Raw genomic sequence first — 22,403 nt, 5'->3', positions numbered from 1 at the left:
CTGACCCTGAGCAAGGCAGCAGAGCCACAGCCAGGATTCAACCCGTCAACCTCTGGCTCTGTCAGAGCTCAGCAGGCAGGTGGCCCCTCCCTCTGTGTTAGCCCCGCCCCTCTGACCTGCAGTGACTTGATGAACGTCCACAGCAGCGTCCGGATCCCTTCGCCTTTGCTCAGCAGCTTCACCAGCCGCATCACTCGAAACAGGCGGAAGAAGGTGATGGACACCCGGGAGCTGTCGTCTCCACTCTGACACAGGGAAGGTGTGAGAAAGGACAGCCAATCAGAACCTCCGAGAGCAGCCAGGCCCTGGTTGGCTGAACAAAGTCAGATGATTCCGTTTCCATACTCACGCTGAACTCGGTGACCACGATGTCGACCACGCTGCCGACCACGATCAGAGCGTCAAAGGAGTTCCACGGGTCGATAAAGTAGTGCTGAAGGGAGAAGACAGAGGAGTGAAACCTGGGACCCTCGTACCTGTGGATGTTCACAGGTGTTCATAGATGTGTTCACAGGTGTGTTCACAGGTGTTCAGAGGTGTGTTCACAGGCATTCACAGATGTGTTCACAGGTGTGTTCACAGGTGTGTTCACAGGCGTTCACAGATGTGTTCACAGGTGTGTTCACAGGTGTGTTCACAGGTGTGTTCACAGGCGTTCACAGGTGTGTTCACAGGTGTGTTCACAGGTGCGTTCACAGGTGCGTTCACAGGTGCGTTCACAGGTGTGTTCACAGGTGTGTTCACAGGTGTGTTCACAGGTGTGTTCGCAGGTGTTCACGGGTGTGTTCACAGGCGTTCACAGGTGCGTTCACAGGTGTGTTCACAGGTGTGTTCACAGGCGTTCACAGGTGCGTTCACAGGTGTGTTCACAGGTGTGTTCACAGGTGTGTTCACAGGTGCGTTCACAGGTGCGTTCACAGGTGTGTTCACAGGTGTGTTCACAGGTATAAACAGATGTTCGCAGGTGTTCACGGGTGTGTTCACAGGTGTGTTCACAGGCGTTCACAGATGTGTTCACAGATGTGTTCACAGGTGTGTTCACAGGTGTGTTCACAGGCGTTCACAGATGTGTTCACAGATGTGTTCACAGGTGTGTTCACAGGTGTGTTCGCAGGTGTTCACGGGTGTGTTCACAGGCGTTCACAGATGTGTTCACAGGTGTGTTCACAGGTGTGTTCACAGGTGTTCACAGGTATAAACAGATGTTCGCAGGTGTTCACGGGTGTGTTCACAGGTGTGTTCACAGGCGTTCACAGATGTGTTCACAGGTGTGTTCACAGGTGTGTTCACAGGTGTGTTCACAGGTGTGTTCACAGGCGTTCACAGATGTGTTCACAGGTGTGTTCACAGGTGTGTTCACAGGTGTTCACGAGTGTTCACAGGTGTGTTCACAGGTGTGTTCACAGGTGTGTTCACAGGTGTGTTCACAGGCGTTCACAGGTGTGTTCGCAGGTGTTCACGGGTGTGTTCACAGGTGTGTTCACAGGCGTTCACAGATGTGTTCACAGGTGTGTTCACAGGCGTGTTCACAGGTGTGTTCACAGGTGTGTTCACAGGTGTGTTCACAGGTGTGTTCACAGGTGTTCACGAGTGTTCACAGGTGTGTTCGCAGGTGTTCACGGGTGTGTTCACAGGTGTGTTCACAGGCGTTCACAGGTGTGTTCACAGGTGTGTTCACAGGTGTGTTCACAGGTGTGTTCACAGGTGTTCACGAGTGTTCACAGGTGTGTTCACAGGTGTGTTCACAGGTGTAAACAGATGTTCGCAGGTGTAAACAGGTGTTCACGGGTGTTCACGGGTGTTCACAGGTGTTCACAGGTGTGTTTACAGGTGTTCACAGGTGTGTTTACAGGTGTTCACAGGTGTGTTCACAGGTGTGTTCACAGGTGTGTTCACAGGTGTAAACAGATGTTCGCAGGTGTAAACAGGTGTTCACGGGTGTTCACAAGTGTGTTCACGGGTGTTCACAGGTGTTCACAAGTGTGTTCACAGGTGTGTTCACAGGTGTGTTCACAGGTGTAAACAGATGTTCGCAGGTGTAAACAGGCGTTCACAGGTGTGTTCACAGGTGTGTTCACAGGTGCGTTCACAGGTGCGTTCACAGGTGCGTTCACAGGTGTGTTCACAGGTGTGTTCACAGGTGTGTTCGCAGGTGTTCACGGGTGTGTTCACAGGCGTTCACAGGTGCGTTCACAGGTGTGTTCACAGGTGTGTTCACAGGTGTGTTCACAGGTGTGTTCACAGGCGTTCACAGGTGTGTTCACAGGTGTGTTCACAGGTGCGTTCACAGGTGCGTTCACAGGTGTGTTCACAGGTGTGTTCACAGGTATAAACAGATGTTCGCAGGTGTTCACGGGTGTGTTCACAGGTGTGTTCACAGGCGTTCACAGATGTGTTCACAGATGTGTTCACAGGTGTGTTCACAGGTGTGTTCACAGGCGTTCACAGATGTGTTCACAGATGTGTTCACAGGTGTGTTCACAGGTGTGTTCACAGGTGTGTTCACAGGCGTTCACAGGTGTGTTCACAGGTGTGTTCACAGGTGCGTTCACAGGTGCGTTCACAGGTGTGTTCACAGGTGTGTTCACAGGTGTGTTCACAGGTGTGTTCACAGGTGTGTTCACAGGTGTGTTCGCAGGTGTTCACGGGTGTGTTCACAGGCGTTCACAGGTGCGTTCACAGGTGTGTTCACAGGTGTGTTCACAGGCGTTCACAGGTGTGTTCACAGGTGTGTTCACAGGTGCGTTCACAGGTGTGTTCACAGGTGTGTTCACAGGTATAAACAGATGTTCGCAGGTGTTCACGGGTGTGTTCACAGGTGTGTTCACAGGCGTTCACAGATGTGTTCACAGATGTGTTCACAGGTGTGTTCACAGGTGTGTTCACAGGCGTTCACAGATGTGTTCACAGATGTGTTCACAGGTGTGTTCACAGGTGTGTTCGCAGGTGTTCACGGGTGTGTTCACAGGCGTTCACAGATGTGTTCACAGGTGTGTTCACAGGTGTGTTCACAGGTGTTCACAGGTATAAACAGATGTTCGCAGGTGTTCACGGGTGTGTTCACAGGTGTGTTCACAGGCGTTCACAGATGTGTTCACAGGTGTGTTCACAGGTGTGTTCACAGGTGTGTTCACAGGCGTTCACAGATGTGTTCACAGGTGTGTTCACAGGTGTGTTCACAGGTGTGTTCACAGGTGTTCACGAGTGTTCACAGGTGTGTTCACAGGTGTGTTCACAGGTGTGTTCACAGGTGTGTTCACAGGCGTTCACAGGTGTGTTCGCAGGTGTTCACGGGTGTGTTCACAGGTGTGTTCACAGGCGTTCACAGATGTGTTCACAGATGTGTTCACAGGTGTGTTCACAGGTGTGTTCACAGGTGTGTTCACAGGTGTGTTCACAGGTGTTCACGAGTGTTCACAGGTGTGTTCACAGGTGTGTTCACGGGTGTTCACGGGTGTTCACAGGTGTTCACAGGTGTGTTTACAGGTGTTCACAGGTGTGTTTACAGGTGTTCACAGATGTGTTCACAGGTGTGTTCACAGGTGTGTTCACAGGTGTAAACAGATGTTCGCAGGTGTAAACAGGTGTTCACGGGTGTTCACAAGTGTGTTCACGGGTGTTCACAGGTGTTCACAAGTGTGTTCACAGGTGTGTTCACAGGTGTGTTCACAGGTGTAAACAGATGTTCGCAGGTGTAAACAGGCGTTCACAGATGTGTTCACAGGTGTGTTCACAGGTGTGTTCACAGGTGTGTTCACAGGTGTGTTCACAGGTGTTCACGAGTGTTCACAGGTGTGTTCACAGGTGTGTTCACAGGTGTAAACAGATGTTCGCAGGTGTAAACAGGTGTTCACGGGTGTTCACGGGTGTTCACAGGTGTTCACAGGTGTGTTTACAGGTGTTCACAGGTGTGTTTACAGGTGTTCACAGGTGTGTTCACAGGTGTGTTCACAGGTGTGTTCACAGGTGTAAACAGATGTTCGCAGGTGTAAACAGGTGTTCACGGGTGTTCACAAGTGTGTTCACGGGTGTTCACAGGTGTTCACAAGTGTGTTCACAGGTGTGTTCACAGGTGTGTTCACAGGTGTAAACAGATGTTCGCAGGTGTAAACAGGCGTTCACAGATGTGTTCACAGGTGTGTTCACAGGTGTGTTCACAGGTGTGTTCACAGGTGTGTTCACAGGTGTTCACGAGTGTTCACAGGTGTGTTCACAGGTGTGTTCACAGGTGTAAACAGATGTTCGCAGGTGTAAACAGGTGTTCACGGGTGTTCACGGGTGTTCACAGGTGTTCACAGGTGTGTTTACAGGTGTTCACAGGTGTGTTTACAGGTGTTCACAGGTGTGTTCACAGGTGTGTTCACAGGTGTGTTCACAGGTGTAAACAGATGTTCGCAGGTGTAAACAGGTGTTCACGGGTGTTCACGGGTGTTCACAGGTGTGTTTACAGGTGTTCACAAGTGTGTTCACAGGTGTTCACAGGTGTTCACAAGTGTGTTCACGGGTGTTCACAGGTGTTCACAAGTGTGTTCACAGGTGTGTTCACAGGTGTGTTCACAGGTGTGTTTACAGGTGTTCACAGGTGTGTTTACAGGTGTTTACAGGTGTGTTTACAGGTGTTCACAGGTGTGTTCCTGACCCGCAGCCGGAGAGCCAGCAGCTTCAGCACCATCTCCACCGTGAAGAGTCCGGTGAACACCATGTTCAGGATGTCCATGATGTGGCTGAACGTCTTGGACTGCTCGTAGTGCTGCGGGAGAAAAGAAGGCGTCACTCGGTTCTGACCCGACCCGACCGGAGTCTGAGAGCAGAGGCGGTACCGACCTGAACGGCCAGCGTCACAGTGTTCAGCAGGATCAGCACGAACATCACGTACTCGAATCCCGTCGAGTTGATGACGGACCAGAACTTGTACTGGACCGGATTCTTTGGGATGTAGAGTTTCAGAGGCTGGGCCTTCAGGGCGTACTCCACACACTGACGCTGGGGGGGCAGAGAGGCACATACTGAGCACGGAACCACGGTTCTGAGCACGGGACCACGGTTCTGAGCACGGGACCACGGTTCTGAGCACGGAACCACAGTTCTGAGCACGGGACCACAGTTCTGAGCACGGGACCACGGTTCTGACCATGGAACCATGGTTCTGAGCACGGTTCTGAGCACTGAACCACGGTTCTGAGCACGGAACCACGGTTCTGACCATGGAACCACGGTTCTGAGCACGGTTCTGATAACAGGACCACGGTTCTGACCATGGAACCACGGTTCTGAGCACGGAACCACGGTTCTGAGCACGGGACCACGGTTCTGAGCACGGAATTACGGTTCTGAGCACGGAACCACGGTTCTGAGCACAGGGCCACGGTTCTGAGCCCGGAATTACGGTTCTGAGCACGGGACCACGGTTCTGAGCACGGAATTACGGTTCTGAGCACGGGACCACGGTTCTGAGCACGGAACCACGGTTCTGACCACGGTTCTGATAACAGGACCACGGTTCTGACCATGGAACCACGGCTCTGAGCACGGAACCACGGTTCTGATAATAGGACCACGGTTCTGAGCACGGAACCACGGTTCTGAGCACGGAATTACGGTTCTGAGCACGGAACCACGGTTCTGAGCACAGGGCCACGGTTCTGAGCCCGGAATTACGGTTCTGAGCACGGGACCACGGTTCTGACCATGGAACCACGGTTCTGAGCACGGAATTACGGTTCTGAGCACGGGACCACGGTTCTGACCACGGTTCTGATAACAGGACCACGGTTCTGACCATGGAACCACGGCTCTGAGCACGGAACCACGGTTCTGAGCACGGAATTACGGTTCTGAGCACGGAACCACGGTTCTGACCACGGTTCTGATAACAGGACCACGGTTCTGACCATGGAACCACGGCTCTGAGCACGGAACCACGGTTCTGATAATAGGACCACGGTTCTGAGCACGGAACCGCGGTTCTGACCACGGTTCTGATAACAGGACCACGATTCTGACCATGGAACCACGGTTCTGACCACGGTTCTGAGCACGGAACCACGGTTCTGAGCACAGGGCCACGGTTCTGTGCACGGAACCACGGTTCTGAGCACGGAACCAAGGTTCTGACCACGGTTCTGACCACGGAACCACAGTTCTGAGCACGGTTCTGAGCACGGAACCACGGTTCTGACCACGGAACCACAGTTCTGAGCACGGTTCTGAGCACGGAACCATGGTTCTGAGCACGGAACCATGGTTCTGACCACGGTTCTGAGCACGGAACCACAGTTCTGAGCATGGAACCACGGTTCTGAGCACGGGACCATGGTTCTGAGCACGGAACCAAGGTTCTGAGCACGGTTCTGAGCACGGAACCACGGTTCTGAGCACGGAACCACAGTTCTGAGCATGGAACCACGGTTCTGAGCACGGGACCACGGTTCTGAGCACGGAACCAAGGTTCTGACCACGGTTCTGAGCACGGAACCACGGTTCTGACCACGGAACCACAGTTCTGAGCACGGTTCTGAGCACGGAACCACGGTTCTGACCACGGAACCACAGTTCTGAGCACGGGACCACGGTTCTGAGCACGGAACCACGGTTCTGAGCACGGAACCAAGGTTCTGACCACGGTTCTGAGCACGGAACCACGGTTCTGACCATGGAACCACAGTTCTGACCACGGTTCTGAGCACGGAACCATGGTTCTGACCACGGTTCTGAGCACGGAACCACAGTTCTGAGCATGGAACCACGGTTCTGAGCACGGGACCACGGTTCTGAGCACGGGACCACGGTTCTGAGCACGGAACCACGGTTCTGAGCACAGGCAGGGCTGAGTCAGAGCACAACTAACGGGTATTTGAACCAAAACTTCTCATAAATTCAGAATATGTGTTGAAAATTGTGTCAAATTGTCAAAGTGTCCCCTTTTAAAGCAAAGCTCAGTTAAAGAGCAGCAGAGCGCCCCTCGGGTGAGCTTACCTGGTTCTTGTCCAGCTCACAGTTCTTGTACTCCTGCTCTCCCTGCTCTCTGAAGGTGATGATGACGAAACCCACAAAGATGTTCATCATGAAGAAGGCGATGATGATGATGTACACGATGAAGAAGATGGAGATCTCCACTCGGTAGTTGTAGATGGGACCAGAGTTCTCCCCGTTGGCGTCGATGGCTTTGTACAGCAGCCTGAAGACAGAGCCGTTAAACATGTCTTCAGCAGGAACTTTGTGAACACGGTTGATGAAGTTTTGTTCTGAATACTCACGCGGGCCAACCCTCAAAGGTGGAAACGGTGAAGAGCGCCATCATCCCCATTAACACATTATCGAAGTTAAAGTCGCTGTTCAGCCAGATCCGCTCTCTGACCATCGGATGGTTCACGTCTCCATCTTTATACACCACGAAGGTCCCTCTGAACGCACACACAGAGTCATAACTACGCCCTCAAGTTCCGCCCAAACGGATCAGAACTGCTGTCCACCTGCATCAGAATTTAAACTTACTTGCACTGTTCAGGATTGTGTTTGGCTTCATCTGTGCAGCGGTAAAATTTACCCTGAAATACAGAGATGAGACGGTCAAAGGTGATCCAGGACAAATCAGAGCTGATCTCCATCAATCCCCGGTCAATCAGCAGGTCCGAGGCATCAGTTTTAAAAACACCCAGAACCATTTTTATAAAGAAAAATATGAGCTGGTGTTTGGTTCTGAGAGGCTCCTGGTTCAGATGTTGACACATCTCGACCAGCTTTGGTTGTGATGACACATCTAAGTTTTCTGTAGCAGGGACTGACTTTCCTCAAAGAAACCTCGATGGAGTGATACCAGTTTAGAAAAGTCACCTCGCCCAGAGAGGGGAAACTGGAGCACCTCCCTGGAGCCAGGCCGGGATGGGGGGGCTAGCATCATGGCCTTACTCCCAAACCCATTCCATTGTTCGTTTGGCCCCATGTGGGCAATGATGGACTGAGCTACAGGGGCGTGATTGGGAGGAACAGCCTCCCTGATCTGAACGAGCAGAAGGGGGTTCCTCGGTGTACCTGGTACCAGCCCATCATGGCACTAAGTGAGGGATCGTTGATGCAGCGAGAGCACAAAGTGGCTAAGCATTGGTGGCTGCTGAAGCTACAAACGGGGTGTGGAAGGGTTAGGGTTAGGGTTAGAAGGACTTTGGAGAAGGACTTTCAGTGGGCCTCAAGGACGTGCTGGCAAACTGTTGGAGGACTCATTAAGGGTCCCTTTGTGGATCTCCTTAATCCGGCCAAACCAAATAAAAAGCTTCGCTTCAGGGCTGTAACTGCCTGTTAGGTGATACAATTAGCTTGTGTACGAAGGGGCAGGTCTCCTGCGACAGTCTGAGAGTCAGATCAAATCAAGCAGCCCCTTCACTGAAAAATGATGATGTGGCATCAAAACCATGATACTGTTTGGAAGAGCAGCCGACCTCTGGCTGCTCTTCCGCCGCTATGCCGCCTCATCTGAACCTGGAACAAGCAACACCAAACACTCAGAAGCCGCTCAACCTTGCTGGTTCTGGGATGAAACCTGAACTTTCCCCGATTGATCCCATCTGTTAAACCCGCAGTGAGTGGACGCGTCACCTTGAAGAGCTGCACGCCAATGCAGGCGAACATGAACTGCAGCAGCGTGGTGACGATCATGATGTTCCCAATGGTCTTGATGGCCACAAACACACACTGGACCACATGCTGCAACACAAACACGACAACAGTTGGTCTGAGAGGGACAAACTGACCCCTAACAACTTCCCATGGACCCCCCAGGCCCCTTATTTCACTTCTGCTTGGTTGGCCCAGTCCACCATCACCAACGATCTTCTGAGACTTTAAATCAAAGAAGATGAGGAGAGGAAGCTTACAGTGAGGACACACACCTCACTGGGGGAACACACCCAGTGGAGGTAGGAAACGAGGAACTGTGTCGGCTAAATGGAACATTACCTTGAGTCCTTTGGCCCTGTTAATGGCTCTCAGAGGTCGGAGCACCCTGAGGACTCGGAGGATCTTCACCACAGAGATGGCGCTGGAGCTGAGGACGCACACAGAGAAGCTGCATCACATGACAGCAGCCGGGAACACATGCCGCTCAGTTTGCTTCCCCTCCGACTCACTGAAGACCCGGGAAACTGAAATGTTTTCTACCATCTTCACTTCCTGTGACCTGCAGTGACCTTTGTGGTCCTCGCCTGGATGTGCATCAGGGCTGCACGATTCTGGCCAAAATGTGAATCATGATTCTCCTTTTTTCAACAAGTTTTCATTCATTGCTCTGAAGTGAAAATGTGCTTTTTATGCAGGACTTTTCCTTATTTTAGACGCCTAAAAGTAGATCAAATCAAACCTGTTGAACATAAATAACAGAATGTTAGCAATAATGAAAAGAAATAATTAGCATATAGCACTAAGTTTGTTGTTGGTCTTAGGGTTAGCCTAACCCTAACCCAACCCAACCCTGGTGGTAAAGACCAGAGCAGGCAGAGGTAACGCTTGTTGTTTTCAGCTGTGTTCATCGGGGTTAGGGGTTCATCGGAACCCCGTCTTTAGCTCAGAGATGGGTGATAGGGTTGTTTTCCACCTTTGAAGGGTGAGGCGATGTACCATCTGATTTATGGAGGGTTTGCTTGGGCTTAGTGGCTGCCTCCAATTGCTGGTGTTAAAGAAAATGATGCCTTGTGCATCATCGTCAGGTTTAAAGCAGAAACCTTCCACGCCAGGGAATGTGCTTCTCTTCTCAGCAGAAGTATCTACCATACTGGGGCCTGAGTTCTGCTCCACCTGAGCAGCTGCTGATGCTGGTGATCAGGACTTATCAGTGTGAGCACTAAAGGGAAAGAAGATGAGGATACTGACTGCAGGAAGAAGGAGACCAGCGACACGCTGACAACCAGCAGGTCCAACAGGTTGAACCAGTTCCTGCAGAACGAGCCCTGGTGGAGGAAGGCGCCGTGAACCGTCATCTGGCAGACAGAGAGACGAAGATGATGATGAAGCACCACATGATAAAGGTCTGACGGACAGTTTCCAGATAACTGAGGATTACCTTCAGCAGAATCTCCACAGTGAAGATGGAAGTGAAGGCGTAGTCTGCGTAGCCCAGAATCTAAACACAACACAGTTAATGCACCAGCTTCTCTTCTCTCTACAGACAGTTCTAGGGTTCCTAACCCTACCCTACCCCAATGCACCAGCTTATCTTCTCTACAGACAGTTCTAGGGTTCCTAACCCTACCCTAACCCAATGCACCAGCTTATCTTCTCTACAGACAGTTCTAGGGTTCCTAACCCTACCCTAACCCAATGCACCAGCTTCTCTTCTCTCTACAGACAGCACTAGGGTTCCTAACCCTACCCTAACCCAATGCACCAGCTTATCTTCTCTACAGACAGTTCTAGGGTTCCTAACCCTACCCTAACCCAATGCACCAGCTTCTCTTCTCTCTACATACAGTTCTAGGGTTCCTAACCCTACCCTAACCCAATGCACCAGCTTCTCTTCTCTCTACAGACAGTTCTAGGGTTCCTAACCCTACCCTAACCCAATGCACCAGCTTCTCTTCTCTCTACAGACAGTTCTAGGGTTCCTAACCCTACCCTAACCCAATGCACCAGCTTCTCTTCTCTCTACAGACAGTTCTAGGGTTCCTAACCTTACCCTAACCCAATGCACCAGCTTATCTTCTCTGCAAACAGTTCTAGGGTTCCTAACCCAATGCACCAGCTTCTCTTCTCTCTACAGACAGTTCTAGGGTTCCTAACCCTACCCTAACCCAATGCACCAGCTTCTCTTCTCTCTACAGACAGTTCTAGGGTTCCTAACCCTACCCTAACCCAATGCACCAGCTTCTCTTCTCTCTACAGACAGTTCTAGGGTTCCTAACCTTACCCTAACCCAATGCACCAGCTTATCTTCTCTGCAAACAGTTCTAGGGTTCCTAACCCAATGCACCAGCTTCTCTTCTCTCTACAGACAGTTCTAGGGTTCCTAACCCTACCCTAACCCAATGCACCAGCTTCTCTTCTCTCTACATACAGTTCTAGGGTTCCTAACCCTACCCTAACCCTAGTGTTCCTAACCCTACCCTAACCTAACCCTAGGGTTCCTAACCCTACCCTACCTCAATGCACCAGCTTCTCTTCTCTCTACATACAGTTCTAGGGTTCCTAACCCTACCCTAACCCTAGTGTTCCTAACCCTACCCTAACCTAACCCTAGGGTTCCTAACCCTACCCTACCTCAATGCACCAGCTTCTCTTCTCTCTACAGACAGTTCTAGGGTTCCTAACCCAATGCACCAGCTTCTCTTCTCTCTACATACAGTTCTAGGGTTCTTAACCCTACCCTAACCCTAGTGTTCCTAACCCTACCCTACCCTAACCCTAGTGTTCCTAACCCTACCCTAACCTAACCCTAGGGTTCTTAACCTTAGGCAAGGCAAGGCATCTTTATTTATATAGCGCATTTCATACCACAGGCAACTCAATGTGTTTACATAAAGACAAGGCATAAAAACACAGTTAAAAACAATCAAAGAAGAGGGGAAAAAGAAAGACATAAACTCAACTATAAGCACACCGAAAGAGAAATGTTTTAACCTGGATTTAAAAGTGCTTACAGTTGGGGCTGATTTCAGTTCTGCTGGTAGTTTGTTCCAGTTGTGTGCAGCATAACAGCTAAAAGCTGCTTCACCGGGTCCAGTTTGAACTCTGGGCTCCACTATCTGACCTGAGTCAGCAGATCTCAGAGCTCTGCTGGGTTTATACTCTGCTAGCATGTCATTCATGTATTCTGGACCTAAACCATTCTGTGATTTGTAGACGAGTAGCAGAACTTTAAAATCTATTCTGTATCTGACCGGGAGCCGATGTAAAGACTTGAGAACTGGGGTGATGTGATGTGATCTCTTTGTTCTGGTTAAAACTCGGGCTGCAGCGTTCTGAATGAGCTGCAGCTGTTTGAGACTCTTTTGGGGGAGTCCAGTCAGAAGACCGTTACAGTAGTCAAGTCTGCTGGAGATGAAAGCATGAATCAGCTTCTAACCCTAACCCAATGCACCAGCTTCTCTTCTCTCTACAGACAGTTCTAGGGTTCCTAACCCTACCCTAACCCTAACCCCCTAACAGCCTTTAAGCAGCTGAACTCCAACTACCGACTCAACTCTGCAGAAACATTGTTTTATCTGTGCATCAGCATCAGTCCTGTTCATTTGCTGCATCACTTTCAGCATCTCGTGGTGTTTTTATCATCTTCTGTGAATTTTATGTCCCTCATGATCACTACGGCAACGCAACCCAATACAGTTAAAGGAATTGAACTGGATTGAACACGCACACACGCACGCACACACACACACGCACACGCACACGCACACATACACACAGTACATGGGTGCTGATCGTGTGTTGGAAGTCAATTCTTCCCTCAGCTGGTGGTAATTATCATGTCTTGCATGAAAGCAGCAGCTGCTCTGTGCATGTGCATGTGTGTGGGCGTGTGTGTGCGTGTGTGTGTGTGTGTGTGTGTGCGTGTGTGTGCATGTGCATGTGTGTGTGTGTGTGTGTGTGCGTGCGTGTGTGTGTGTGTGTGTGCGTGTGTGTGTGCATGTGCATGTGTGTGTGCATGTGTGTATCTGGTGATTTTCTGTCTGTTTCCTTCTTTAACCCGGTTAATCACTGACCCACTTTCTGCTGTATAATCTGCTGAAGCTCCGCCCCCAGCACAACCCAAGAGGTGTGTCGATGACATCATCAGTGGCTGAAATGCTCTGAGCTCTGATTGGCTCAGAGTGTCCAGTTCAGCTGTTATTGATACAGAAATGTCATGAACATGGGGTTTGGCGCCATGTTTTTAGTTTTTAGTTTTGTGTTTTATCAGGTTTTAGTTTCTCATGCTTTGGTGTTCAGTCTTTAGTTTTCTAGCTCATGTTTAGTTAAGTTTTTGAAACATTTATTTACATTTATTTTGAAAATAAATGTCTTGTTTTTTCTTAAGTCCGCATTCGTGTCCTTACGCCTCGCCAAACCATCGAAATCATACCAGAGAAACTCACGTTGTTCCTGAAGGAGTGTGCTCTGATTGGATCCTCAGCAGCCAATGAGCAGCTGCTGAGGATGATGAAGACGAGGATGAGGTTGGTGAAGATGTGGTGGTGGATCAGAATGTGGCAGCCCACACGGATCCTGCAGACAGAAACAGATCGGTGGGATCCAGTTACAGGGTTCTGGAATCTGTTTGTTTCAGCTCTTTTCTCAGAGCCGGATCAGAGCCGGATCAGAGCCGGATCAGAGCCGGTCTGTAACACTTTGACACATAAAGAGGAGCTGCTCTGTGGGAACACCTGTTGGACTCATCATCTGCATCATCATTATTATCATCATTGTAAATACAGATTGTTTCAGTCTTTTATTCTGAATTTACATTGATGTTCATGAACCTAAACCCAGAATCTGAGGCAGAACCAGAGTTAGTTCAGTTCTGAGCAGCTTTAAAGTGAATATCTGCAGATGTTTCCATGGTAACAGCTGCAGAGATTCACTGAAACATGTTCCAACATGAACATAAACCCAGAATCTGAGGCAGAACCAGAGTTAGTTCAGTTCTGAGCAGCTTTAAGGTGAATATCTGCAGATGTTTCCATGGTAACAGCTTCATTTCACGTTTAGCTTGCAGACACTTACGGGTTTGTTTTGCTGAGGCAGAAGAACGCGCTGCCTTCTGGGATCGGAAGAATCTTCTCTTTCGGAGGAGTGAGATCGGGCATCTTGAGCTGGACTCCTGCGACTAGGAGAAACGAAATGACAATCAAAGCCAAACTCTGACCAATCAGATCAATGCAGAGCTGGAGATGGAGTCGGTCAGTGAGCGTCTGCTGATGACTTTCATCACACCTGAAATGAGCTTTGGGTCGTTTAACCTGCTGAAATGGATGCTTGTATTTTGAAAAACACCACAGACTCGCTGCTCTTCAGCTTTTTGGGGGAAATGTGTGAAACAAAGCTGAACTTCCTGGTTTTAGAAAACCAGAAAAAGTTGTAACATAACGATGGAAACATCATAAATGTAGCGGAACACTTTATGCCAGTTTCTGTGCATCTGCTTTTCATCTAAAGAAGTAAAAATACCTAAAGTGAGATGGGTTAGGTAACCCTAGGGTTACCCTAACCCAAGGGTAACCCTCACCCTAACTCTAGGGTAACCCAAACCCAAACTGAGGAGGTTTTTGTAACTGTGGCCTTTCTTTGGATAACAGAACTCGTGGCTCTTCAGACTTCCTGATCCAGAACCTTTAATTGGAAGCTGAACTTTGTTAGAAGCTGAAATAAATCTGCTGGAAGAACTGACCATCTTCTCCCTCAGGAGGCTCCTCTTCCTCCTCATACTCGGTGTCCTCATCGATGTCCACCTGCAGAGACAAACGGAGCTCAGAGAAACTGTTCAATAAGACGGAGATCAGAGGTCAGCATCAGGTCTCTGCGCTCACCTTCACCTCTCCTTCCTCTGCGCCCTCTTCTGCCTCCTCTTTCTTCTGACTGAAGAACAAACAGGACACAGTTAAATAAACAGGAAACAGGAAATAAACAGGAAACAGTTAAATAAACAGGAAACAGGAAATAAACAGGAAACAGTTAAATAAACAGGAAACAGGAAATAAACAGGAAACAGTTAAATAAACAGGAAACAGGACATAAACAGCTTTGGTTTTTACCTCCACATCTTCATCCCCCATCACTTACTCTTTGTTCTTGTCGTCTCCGTCTCCTCCGGCCAGATTGTCCACAGCGATGGCCAAGAAGACGTTCAGCAGGATGTCTGAAGCTCATTAAGGAGGTCAGTCTGATGAATTATGGGCTCTGAGGATGGGCTGCTGCTTTAGCAGGATGGATGGATGGATGGTATATGGATGGATGGATGGATGATAGATGGATGGATGGATGTATTGATGGATGGATGGATGGATGATAGATGGATGATGGATGGATGATAGATGGATGGATGGATGATGGATGGATGGATTGATGAATGGATGGATGGATGGATGATAGATGGATGATGGATGGATGATAGATGGATGGATGGATGTATTGATGGATGGATGGATGGATGATAGATGGATGATGGATGGATGATAGATGGATGGATGGATGTATTGATGGATGGATGGATGGATGATAGATGGATGGATGGATGATAGATGGATGGATGGATGGATGGATGTATTGATGGATGGATGGATGGATGATGGATGGATGATAGATGGATGATGGATGGATGGATGGATGATAGATGGATGGATGGATGGATGGATGGATGGATGATGGATGGATGGATTGATGAATGGATGGATGGATGGATGATAGATGGATGATGGATGGATGATAGATGGATGGATGGATGTATTGATGGATGGATGGATGGATGATGGATGGATGATGGATGGATGATAGATGGATGGATGGATGGATGATAGATGGATGGATGGATGTATTGATGGATGGATGGATGATGGATGGATGATAGATGGATGATGGATGGATGGATGATAGATGGATGGATGGATGGATGGATGGATGGATGATGGATGGATGGATTGATGAATGGATGGATGGATGGATGATAGATGGATGATGGATGGATGGATTGATGAATGGATGGATGGATGGATGGATGATAGATGGATGATGGATGGATGGATGGATGATGGATGGATGGATGGATGGATGGATGGATGGATGATGGATGGATGGATTGATGAATGGATGGATGGATGGATGATAGATGGATGATGGATGGATGATAGATGGATGGATGGATGGATGATGGATGGATGGATTGATGAATGGATGGATGGATGGATGATAGATGGATGATGGATGGATGATAGATGGATGGATGGATGGATGGATGGATGATAGATGGATGATGGATGGATGATAGATGGATGGATGGATGGATGATAGATGGATGGATGGATGTATTGATGGATGGATGGATGGATGATGGATGGATGATAGATGGATGATGGATGGATGGATGGATGGATGGATGATGGATGGATGGATTGATGAATGGATGGATGGATGGATGATAGATGGATGATGGATGGATGATAGATGGATGGATGGATGTATTGATGGATGGATGGATGGATGATGGATGGATGATAGATGGATGATGGATGGATGGATGGATGGATGTATTGATGGATGGATGGATGGATGATGGATGGATGGATGGATGGATGTATTGATGGATGGATGGATGGATGATGGATGGATGATGGATGGATGGATGGATGGATGGTATATGGATGGATGGATGATGGATGTATTGATGAATGGATGGATGGATGGATGATAGATGGATGATGGATGGATGATAGATGGATGATGGATGGATGGATGGATGGATGGATGATAGATGGATGATAGATGGATGGATGGATGGATGATAGATGGATGATGGATGGATGGATGGATGATAGATGGATGATGGATGGATGGATGGATGATGGATGGATTGATGAATGGATGGATGGATGGATGATAGATGGATGATGGATGGATGGATGGATGGATGGATGATAGATGGATGATAGATGGATGGATGGATGGATGATAGATGGATGATGGATGGATGGATGGATGGATGTATTGATGGATGGATGGATGGATGTATTGATGGATGGATGGATGGATGATAGATGGATGATGGATGGATGATAGATGGATGATGGATGGATGGATGGATGGATGATAGATGGATGGATGGATGGATGATAGATGGATGATGGATGGATGGATGGATGGATGTATTGATGGATGGATGGATGGATGATAGATGGATGATGGATGGATGATAGATGGATGGATGGATGGATGATAGATGGATGGATGGATGTATTGATGGATGGATGGATGGATGATGGATGGATGATAGATGGATGATGGATGGATGGATGGATGGATGTATTGATGGATGGATGGATGGATGATGGATGGATGGATGGATGGATGTATTGATGGATGGATGGATGGATGATGGATGGATGATGGATGGATGGATGGATGGATGGATGGATGGATGGATGATAGATGGATGATGGATGGATGATAGATGGATGATGGATGGATGGATGGATGGATGTATTGATGAATGGATGGATGGATGGATGATAGATGGATGATGGATGGATGATAGATGGATGATGGATGGATGGATGGATGGATGGATGATAGATGGATGATAGATGGATGGATGGATGGATGATAGATGGATGATGGATGGATGGATGGATGATAGATGGATGATGGATGGATGGATGGATGATGGATGGATTGATGAATGGATGGATGGATGGATGATAGATGGATGATGGATGGATGGATGGATGGATGGATGATAGATGGATGGATGGATGGATGGATGGATGATAGATGGATGATGGATGGATGGATGGATGATAGATGGATGATGGATGGATGGATGGATGGATGTATTGATGGATGGATGGATGGATGATAGATGGATGGATGGATGGATGTATTGATGGATGGATGGATGGATGATGGATGGATGATAGATGGATGATGGATGGATGGATGGATGATGGATGGATGGATGGATGGATGTATTGATGGATGGATGGATGATAGATGGATGATGGATGGATGGATGGATGATAGATGGATGATGGATGGATGGATGGATGGATGTATTGATGGATGGATGGATGGATGATAGATGGATGGATGGATGGATGTATTGATGGATGGATGGATGGATGATGGATGGATGATGGATGGATGGATGGATGGATGGATGGATGGATGATAGATGGATGATGGATGGATGATAGATGGATGATGGATGGATGGATGGATGGATGTATTGATGAATGGATGGATGGATGGATGATAGATGGATGATGGATGGATGATAGATGGATGATGGATGGATGGATGGATGGATGGATGATAGATGGATGATAGATGGATGGATGGATGGATGATAGATGGATGATGGATGGATGGATGGATGATAGATGGATGATGGATGGATGGATGGATGATGGATGGATTGATGAATGGATGGATGGATGGATGATAGATGGATGATGGATGGATGGATGGATGGATGGATGATAGATGGATGGATGGATGGATGGATGATAGATGGATGATGGATGGATGGATGGATGATAGATGGATGATGGATGGATGGATGGATGGATGTATTGATGGATGGATGGATGGATGATAGATGGATGATGGATGGATGATAGATGGATGGATGGATGGATGATAGATGGATGGATGGATGTATTGATGGATGGATGGATGGATGATGGATGGATGATAGATGGATGATGGATGGATGGATGGATGGATGTATTGATGGATGGATGGATGGATGATGGATGGATGGATGGATGGATATATTGATGGATGGATGGATGGATGATGGATGGATGATGGATGGATGGATGGATGGATGGATGGATGGATGGATGATAGATGGATGATGGATGGATGATAGATGGATGATAGATGGATGGATGGATGGATGGATGGATGATGGATGGATGGATGGATGGATGTATTGATGAATGGATGGATGGATGGATGATAGATGGATGATGGATGGATGATGGATGGATGGATGGATGGATGGATGATAGATGGATGATAGATGGATGGATGGATGGATGATAGATGGATGATGGATGGATGGATGGATGATAGATGGATGATGGATGGATGGATGGATGATGGATGGATTGATGAATGGATGGATGGATGGATGATAGATGGATGATGGATGGATGGATGGATGGATGGATGATAGATGGATGGATGGATGGATGGATGGATGATAGATGGATGATGGATGGATGGATGGATGATAGATGGATGATGGATGGATGGATGGATGGATGTATTGATGGATGGATGGATGGATGATAGATGGATGGATGGATGGATGTATTGATGGATGGATGGATGGATGATGGATGGATGATAGATGGATGATGGATGGATGGATGGATGATGGATGGATGGATGGATGGATGTATTGATGGATGGATGGATGATAGATGGATGATGGATGGATGGATGGATGATAGATGGATGATGGATGGATGGATGGATGGATGGATGTATTGATGGATGGATGGATGGATGGATGATAGATGGATGGATGGATGGATGTATTGATGGATGGATGGATGGATGATGGATGGATGATGGATGGATGGATGGATGGATGGATGGATGGATGATAGATGGATGATGGATGGATGATAGATGGATGATGGATGGATGGATGGATGGATGTATTGATGAATGGATGGATGGATGGATGATAGATGGATGATGGATGGATGATAGATGGATGATGGATGGATGGATGGATGGATGGATGATAGATGGATGATAGATGGATGGATGGATGGATGATAGATGGATGATGGATGGATGGATGGATGATAGATGGATGATGGATGGATGGATGGATGATGGATGGATTGATGAATGGATGGATGGATGGATGATAGATGGATGATGGATGGATGGATGGATGGATGGATGATAGATGGATGGATGGATGGATGGATGGATGATAGATGGATGATGGATGGATGGATGGATGATAGATGGATGATGGATGGATGGATGGATGGATGTATTGATGGATGGATGGATGGATGATAGATGGATGGATGGATGGATGTATTGATGGATGGATGGATGGATGATGGATGGATGATAGATGGATGATGGATGGATGGATGGATGATGGATGGATGGATGGATGGATGTATTGATGGATGGATGGATGATAGATGGATGATGGATGGATGGATGGATGATAGATGGATGATGGATGGATGGATGGATGGATGATGGATGGATGGATGGATGGATGTATTGATGGATGGATGGATGATAGATGGATGATGGATGGATGGATGGATGGATGTATTGATGGATGGATGGATGGATGATAGATGGATGGATGGATGGATGTATTGATGGATGGATGGATGGATGATGGATGGATGATGGATGGATGGATGGATGGATGGATGGATGGATGATAGATGGATGATGGATGGATGATAGATGGATGATGGATGGATGGATGGATGGATGTATTGATGAATGGATGGATGGATGGATGATAGATGGATGATGGATGGATGATAGATGGATGATGGATGGATGGATGGATGGATGGATGATAGATGGATGATAGATAGATGGATGGATGGATGGATGATAGATGGATGATGGATGGATGGATGGATGATAGATGGATGATGGATGGATGGATGGATGATGGATGGATTGATGGATGGATGGATGGATGATAGATGGATGATGGATGGATGGATGGATGGATGGATGATAGATGGATGGATGGATGGATGGATGGATGATAGATGGATGATGGATGGATGGATGGATGATAGATGGATGATGGATGGATGGATGGATGGATGTATTGATGGATGGATGGATGGATGATAGATGGATGGATGGATGGATGTATTGATGGATGGATGGATGGATGATGGATGGATGATAGATGGATGATGGATGGATGGATGGATGATGGATGGATGGATGGATGGATGTATTGATGGATGGATGGATGGATGATGGATGGATGATGGATGGATGGATGGATGATAGATGGATGATGGATGGATGGATGGATGATAGATGGATGATGGATGGATGGATGGATGGATGATAGATGGATGATGGATGGATGGATGGATGGATGTATTGATGGATGGATGGATGGATGATGGATGGATGATAGATGGATGATGGATGGATGGATGGATGGATGGATGTATTGATGGATGGATGGATGGATGATGGATGGATGGATGGATGGATGGATGATGGATGGATGATGGATGGATGGATGGATGATAGATGGATGATGGATGATGGATGATGGATGGATGGATGGATGGATTGATGGATGATGGATGGATGGATGGATGATAGATGGATGATGGATGGATGGATGGATGGATGGATTGATGGATGGATGGATTGATGAATGGATGGATGGATGGATGATAGATGGATGATGGATGGATGGATGGATGATAGATGGATGGATGGATGGATGATAGATGGATGATGGATGGATGGATGGATGGATGGATGGATGTATTGATGGATGGATGGATGGATGGATGGATGGATGGATGTATTGATGGATGGATGGATGGATGGATGGATGGATGGATGATAGATGGATGGATGGATGGATGTATTGATGGATGGATGGATGGATGATGGATGGATGATAGATGGATGATGGATGGATGGATGGATGATGGATGGATGGATGGATGGATGTATTGATGGATGGATGGATGGATGATGGATGGATGATGGATGGATGGATGGATGGATGGTATATGGATGGATGGATGATGGATGTATTGATGGATGGATGGATGGATGATGGATGGATTGATGAATGGATGGATGGATGGATGATAGATGGATGATGGATGGATGGATGGATGGATGGATGGATGGATGGATGATAGATGGATGATGGATGGATGGATGGATGGATGATAGATGGATGGATGGATGGATGGATGATAGATGGATGATGGATGGATGGATGGATGATAGATGGATGATGGATGGATGGATGGATGTATTGATGGATGGATGGATGGATGATAGATGGATGGATGGATGGATGTATTGATGGATGGATGGATGGATGATGGATGGATGATAGATGGATGATGGATGGATGGATGGATGATGGATGGATGGATGGATGGATGTATTGATGGATGGATGGATGGATGATGGATGGATGATGGATGGATGGATGGATGGTATATGGATGGATGGATGATGGATGTTTTGATGGATGGATGGATGGATGATGGATGGATTGATGAATGGATGGATGGATGGATGATAGATGGATGATGGATGGATGGATGGATGGATGGATGATAGATGGATGGATGGATGGATGGATGATAGATGGATGATGGATGGATGGATGGATGGATGTATTGATGGATGGATGGATGGATGGATGATGGATGGATGATAGATGGATGATGGATGGATGGATGGATGGATGGATGGATGTATTGATGGATGGATGGATGGATGATGGATGGATGGATGGATGGATGTATTGATGGATGGATGGATGGATGATGGATGATGGATGATGGATGGATGGATGATAGATGGATGATGGATGGATGGATGGATGATAGATGGATGATGGATGGTGGATGGATGGATGATAGATGGATGATGGATGATGGATGGATGGATGATGGATGATGGATGGATGGATGGATGGATGGATGGATGGATTGATG

General features: G+C 47.7%; 1 protein-coding gene across 1 annotated transcript in view; it reads right to left on the bottom strand.

The window, feature by feature from the left end:
- cacna1fb (calcium channel, voltage-dependent, L type, alpha 1F subunit) overlaps window positions 1–22,403 on the bottom strand; it is a 94,212-nt gene that overhangs the window by 16,629 nt on the left and 55,180 nt on the right. The window contains exons 18-33 of the mRNA XM_075475852.1: window positions 14,743–14,818; window positions 14,490–14,538; window positions 14,351–14,411; window positions 13,687–13,789; window positions 13,059–13,188; window positions 10,052–10,111; window positions 9,862–9,968; window positions 8,953–9,040; window positions 8,593–8,700; window positions 7,495–7,547; window positions 7,257–7,403; window positions 6,976–7,177; window positions 4,825–4,983; window positions 4,640–4,750; window positions 350–433; window positions 117–245 (exon numbers count right to left, since the gene is read on the bottom strand). Of these exons, the coding sequence (XP_075331967.1) occupies window positions 117–245; window positions 350–433; window positions 4,640–4,750; window positions 4,825–4,983; window positions 6,976–7,177; window positions 7,257–7,403; window positions 7,495–7,547; window positions 8,593–8,700; window positions 8,953–9,040; window positions 9,862–9,968; window positions 10,052–10,111; window positions 13,059–13,188; window positions 13,687–13,789; window positions 14,351–14,411; window positions 14,490–14,538; window positions 14,743–14,818 (1,667 nt within the window). The remainder of the gene's footprint in view (window positions 1–116; window positions 246–349; window positions 434–4,639; window positions 4,751–4,824; window positions 4,984–6,975; window positions 7,178–7,256; window positions 7,404–7,494; window positions 7,548–8,592; window positions 8,701–8,952; window positions 9,041–9,861; window positions 9,969–10,051; window positions 10,112–13,058; window positions 13,189–13,686; window positions 13,790–14,350; window positions 14,412–14,489; window positions 14,539–14,742; window positions 14,819–22,403) is intronic.

This window comes from Odontesthes bonariensis, chromosome 10 (assembly GCF_027942865.1).
Source record: "Odontesthes bonariensis isolate fOdoBon6 chromosome 10, fOdoBon6.hap1, whole genome shotgun sequence".
Taxonomy (NCBI): Eukaryota; Metazoa; Chordata; class Actinopteri; order Atheriniformes; family Atherinopsidae; genus Odontesthes; species Odontesthes bonariensis.
Note: the sequence above shows the minus strand (reverse complement) of the source record. Positions and strands in the feature narration are given on the sequence as shown.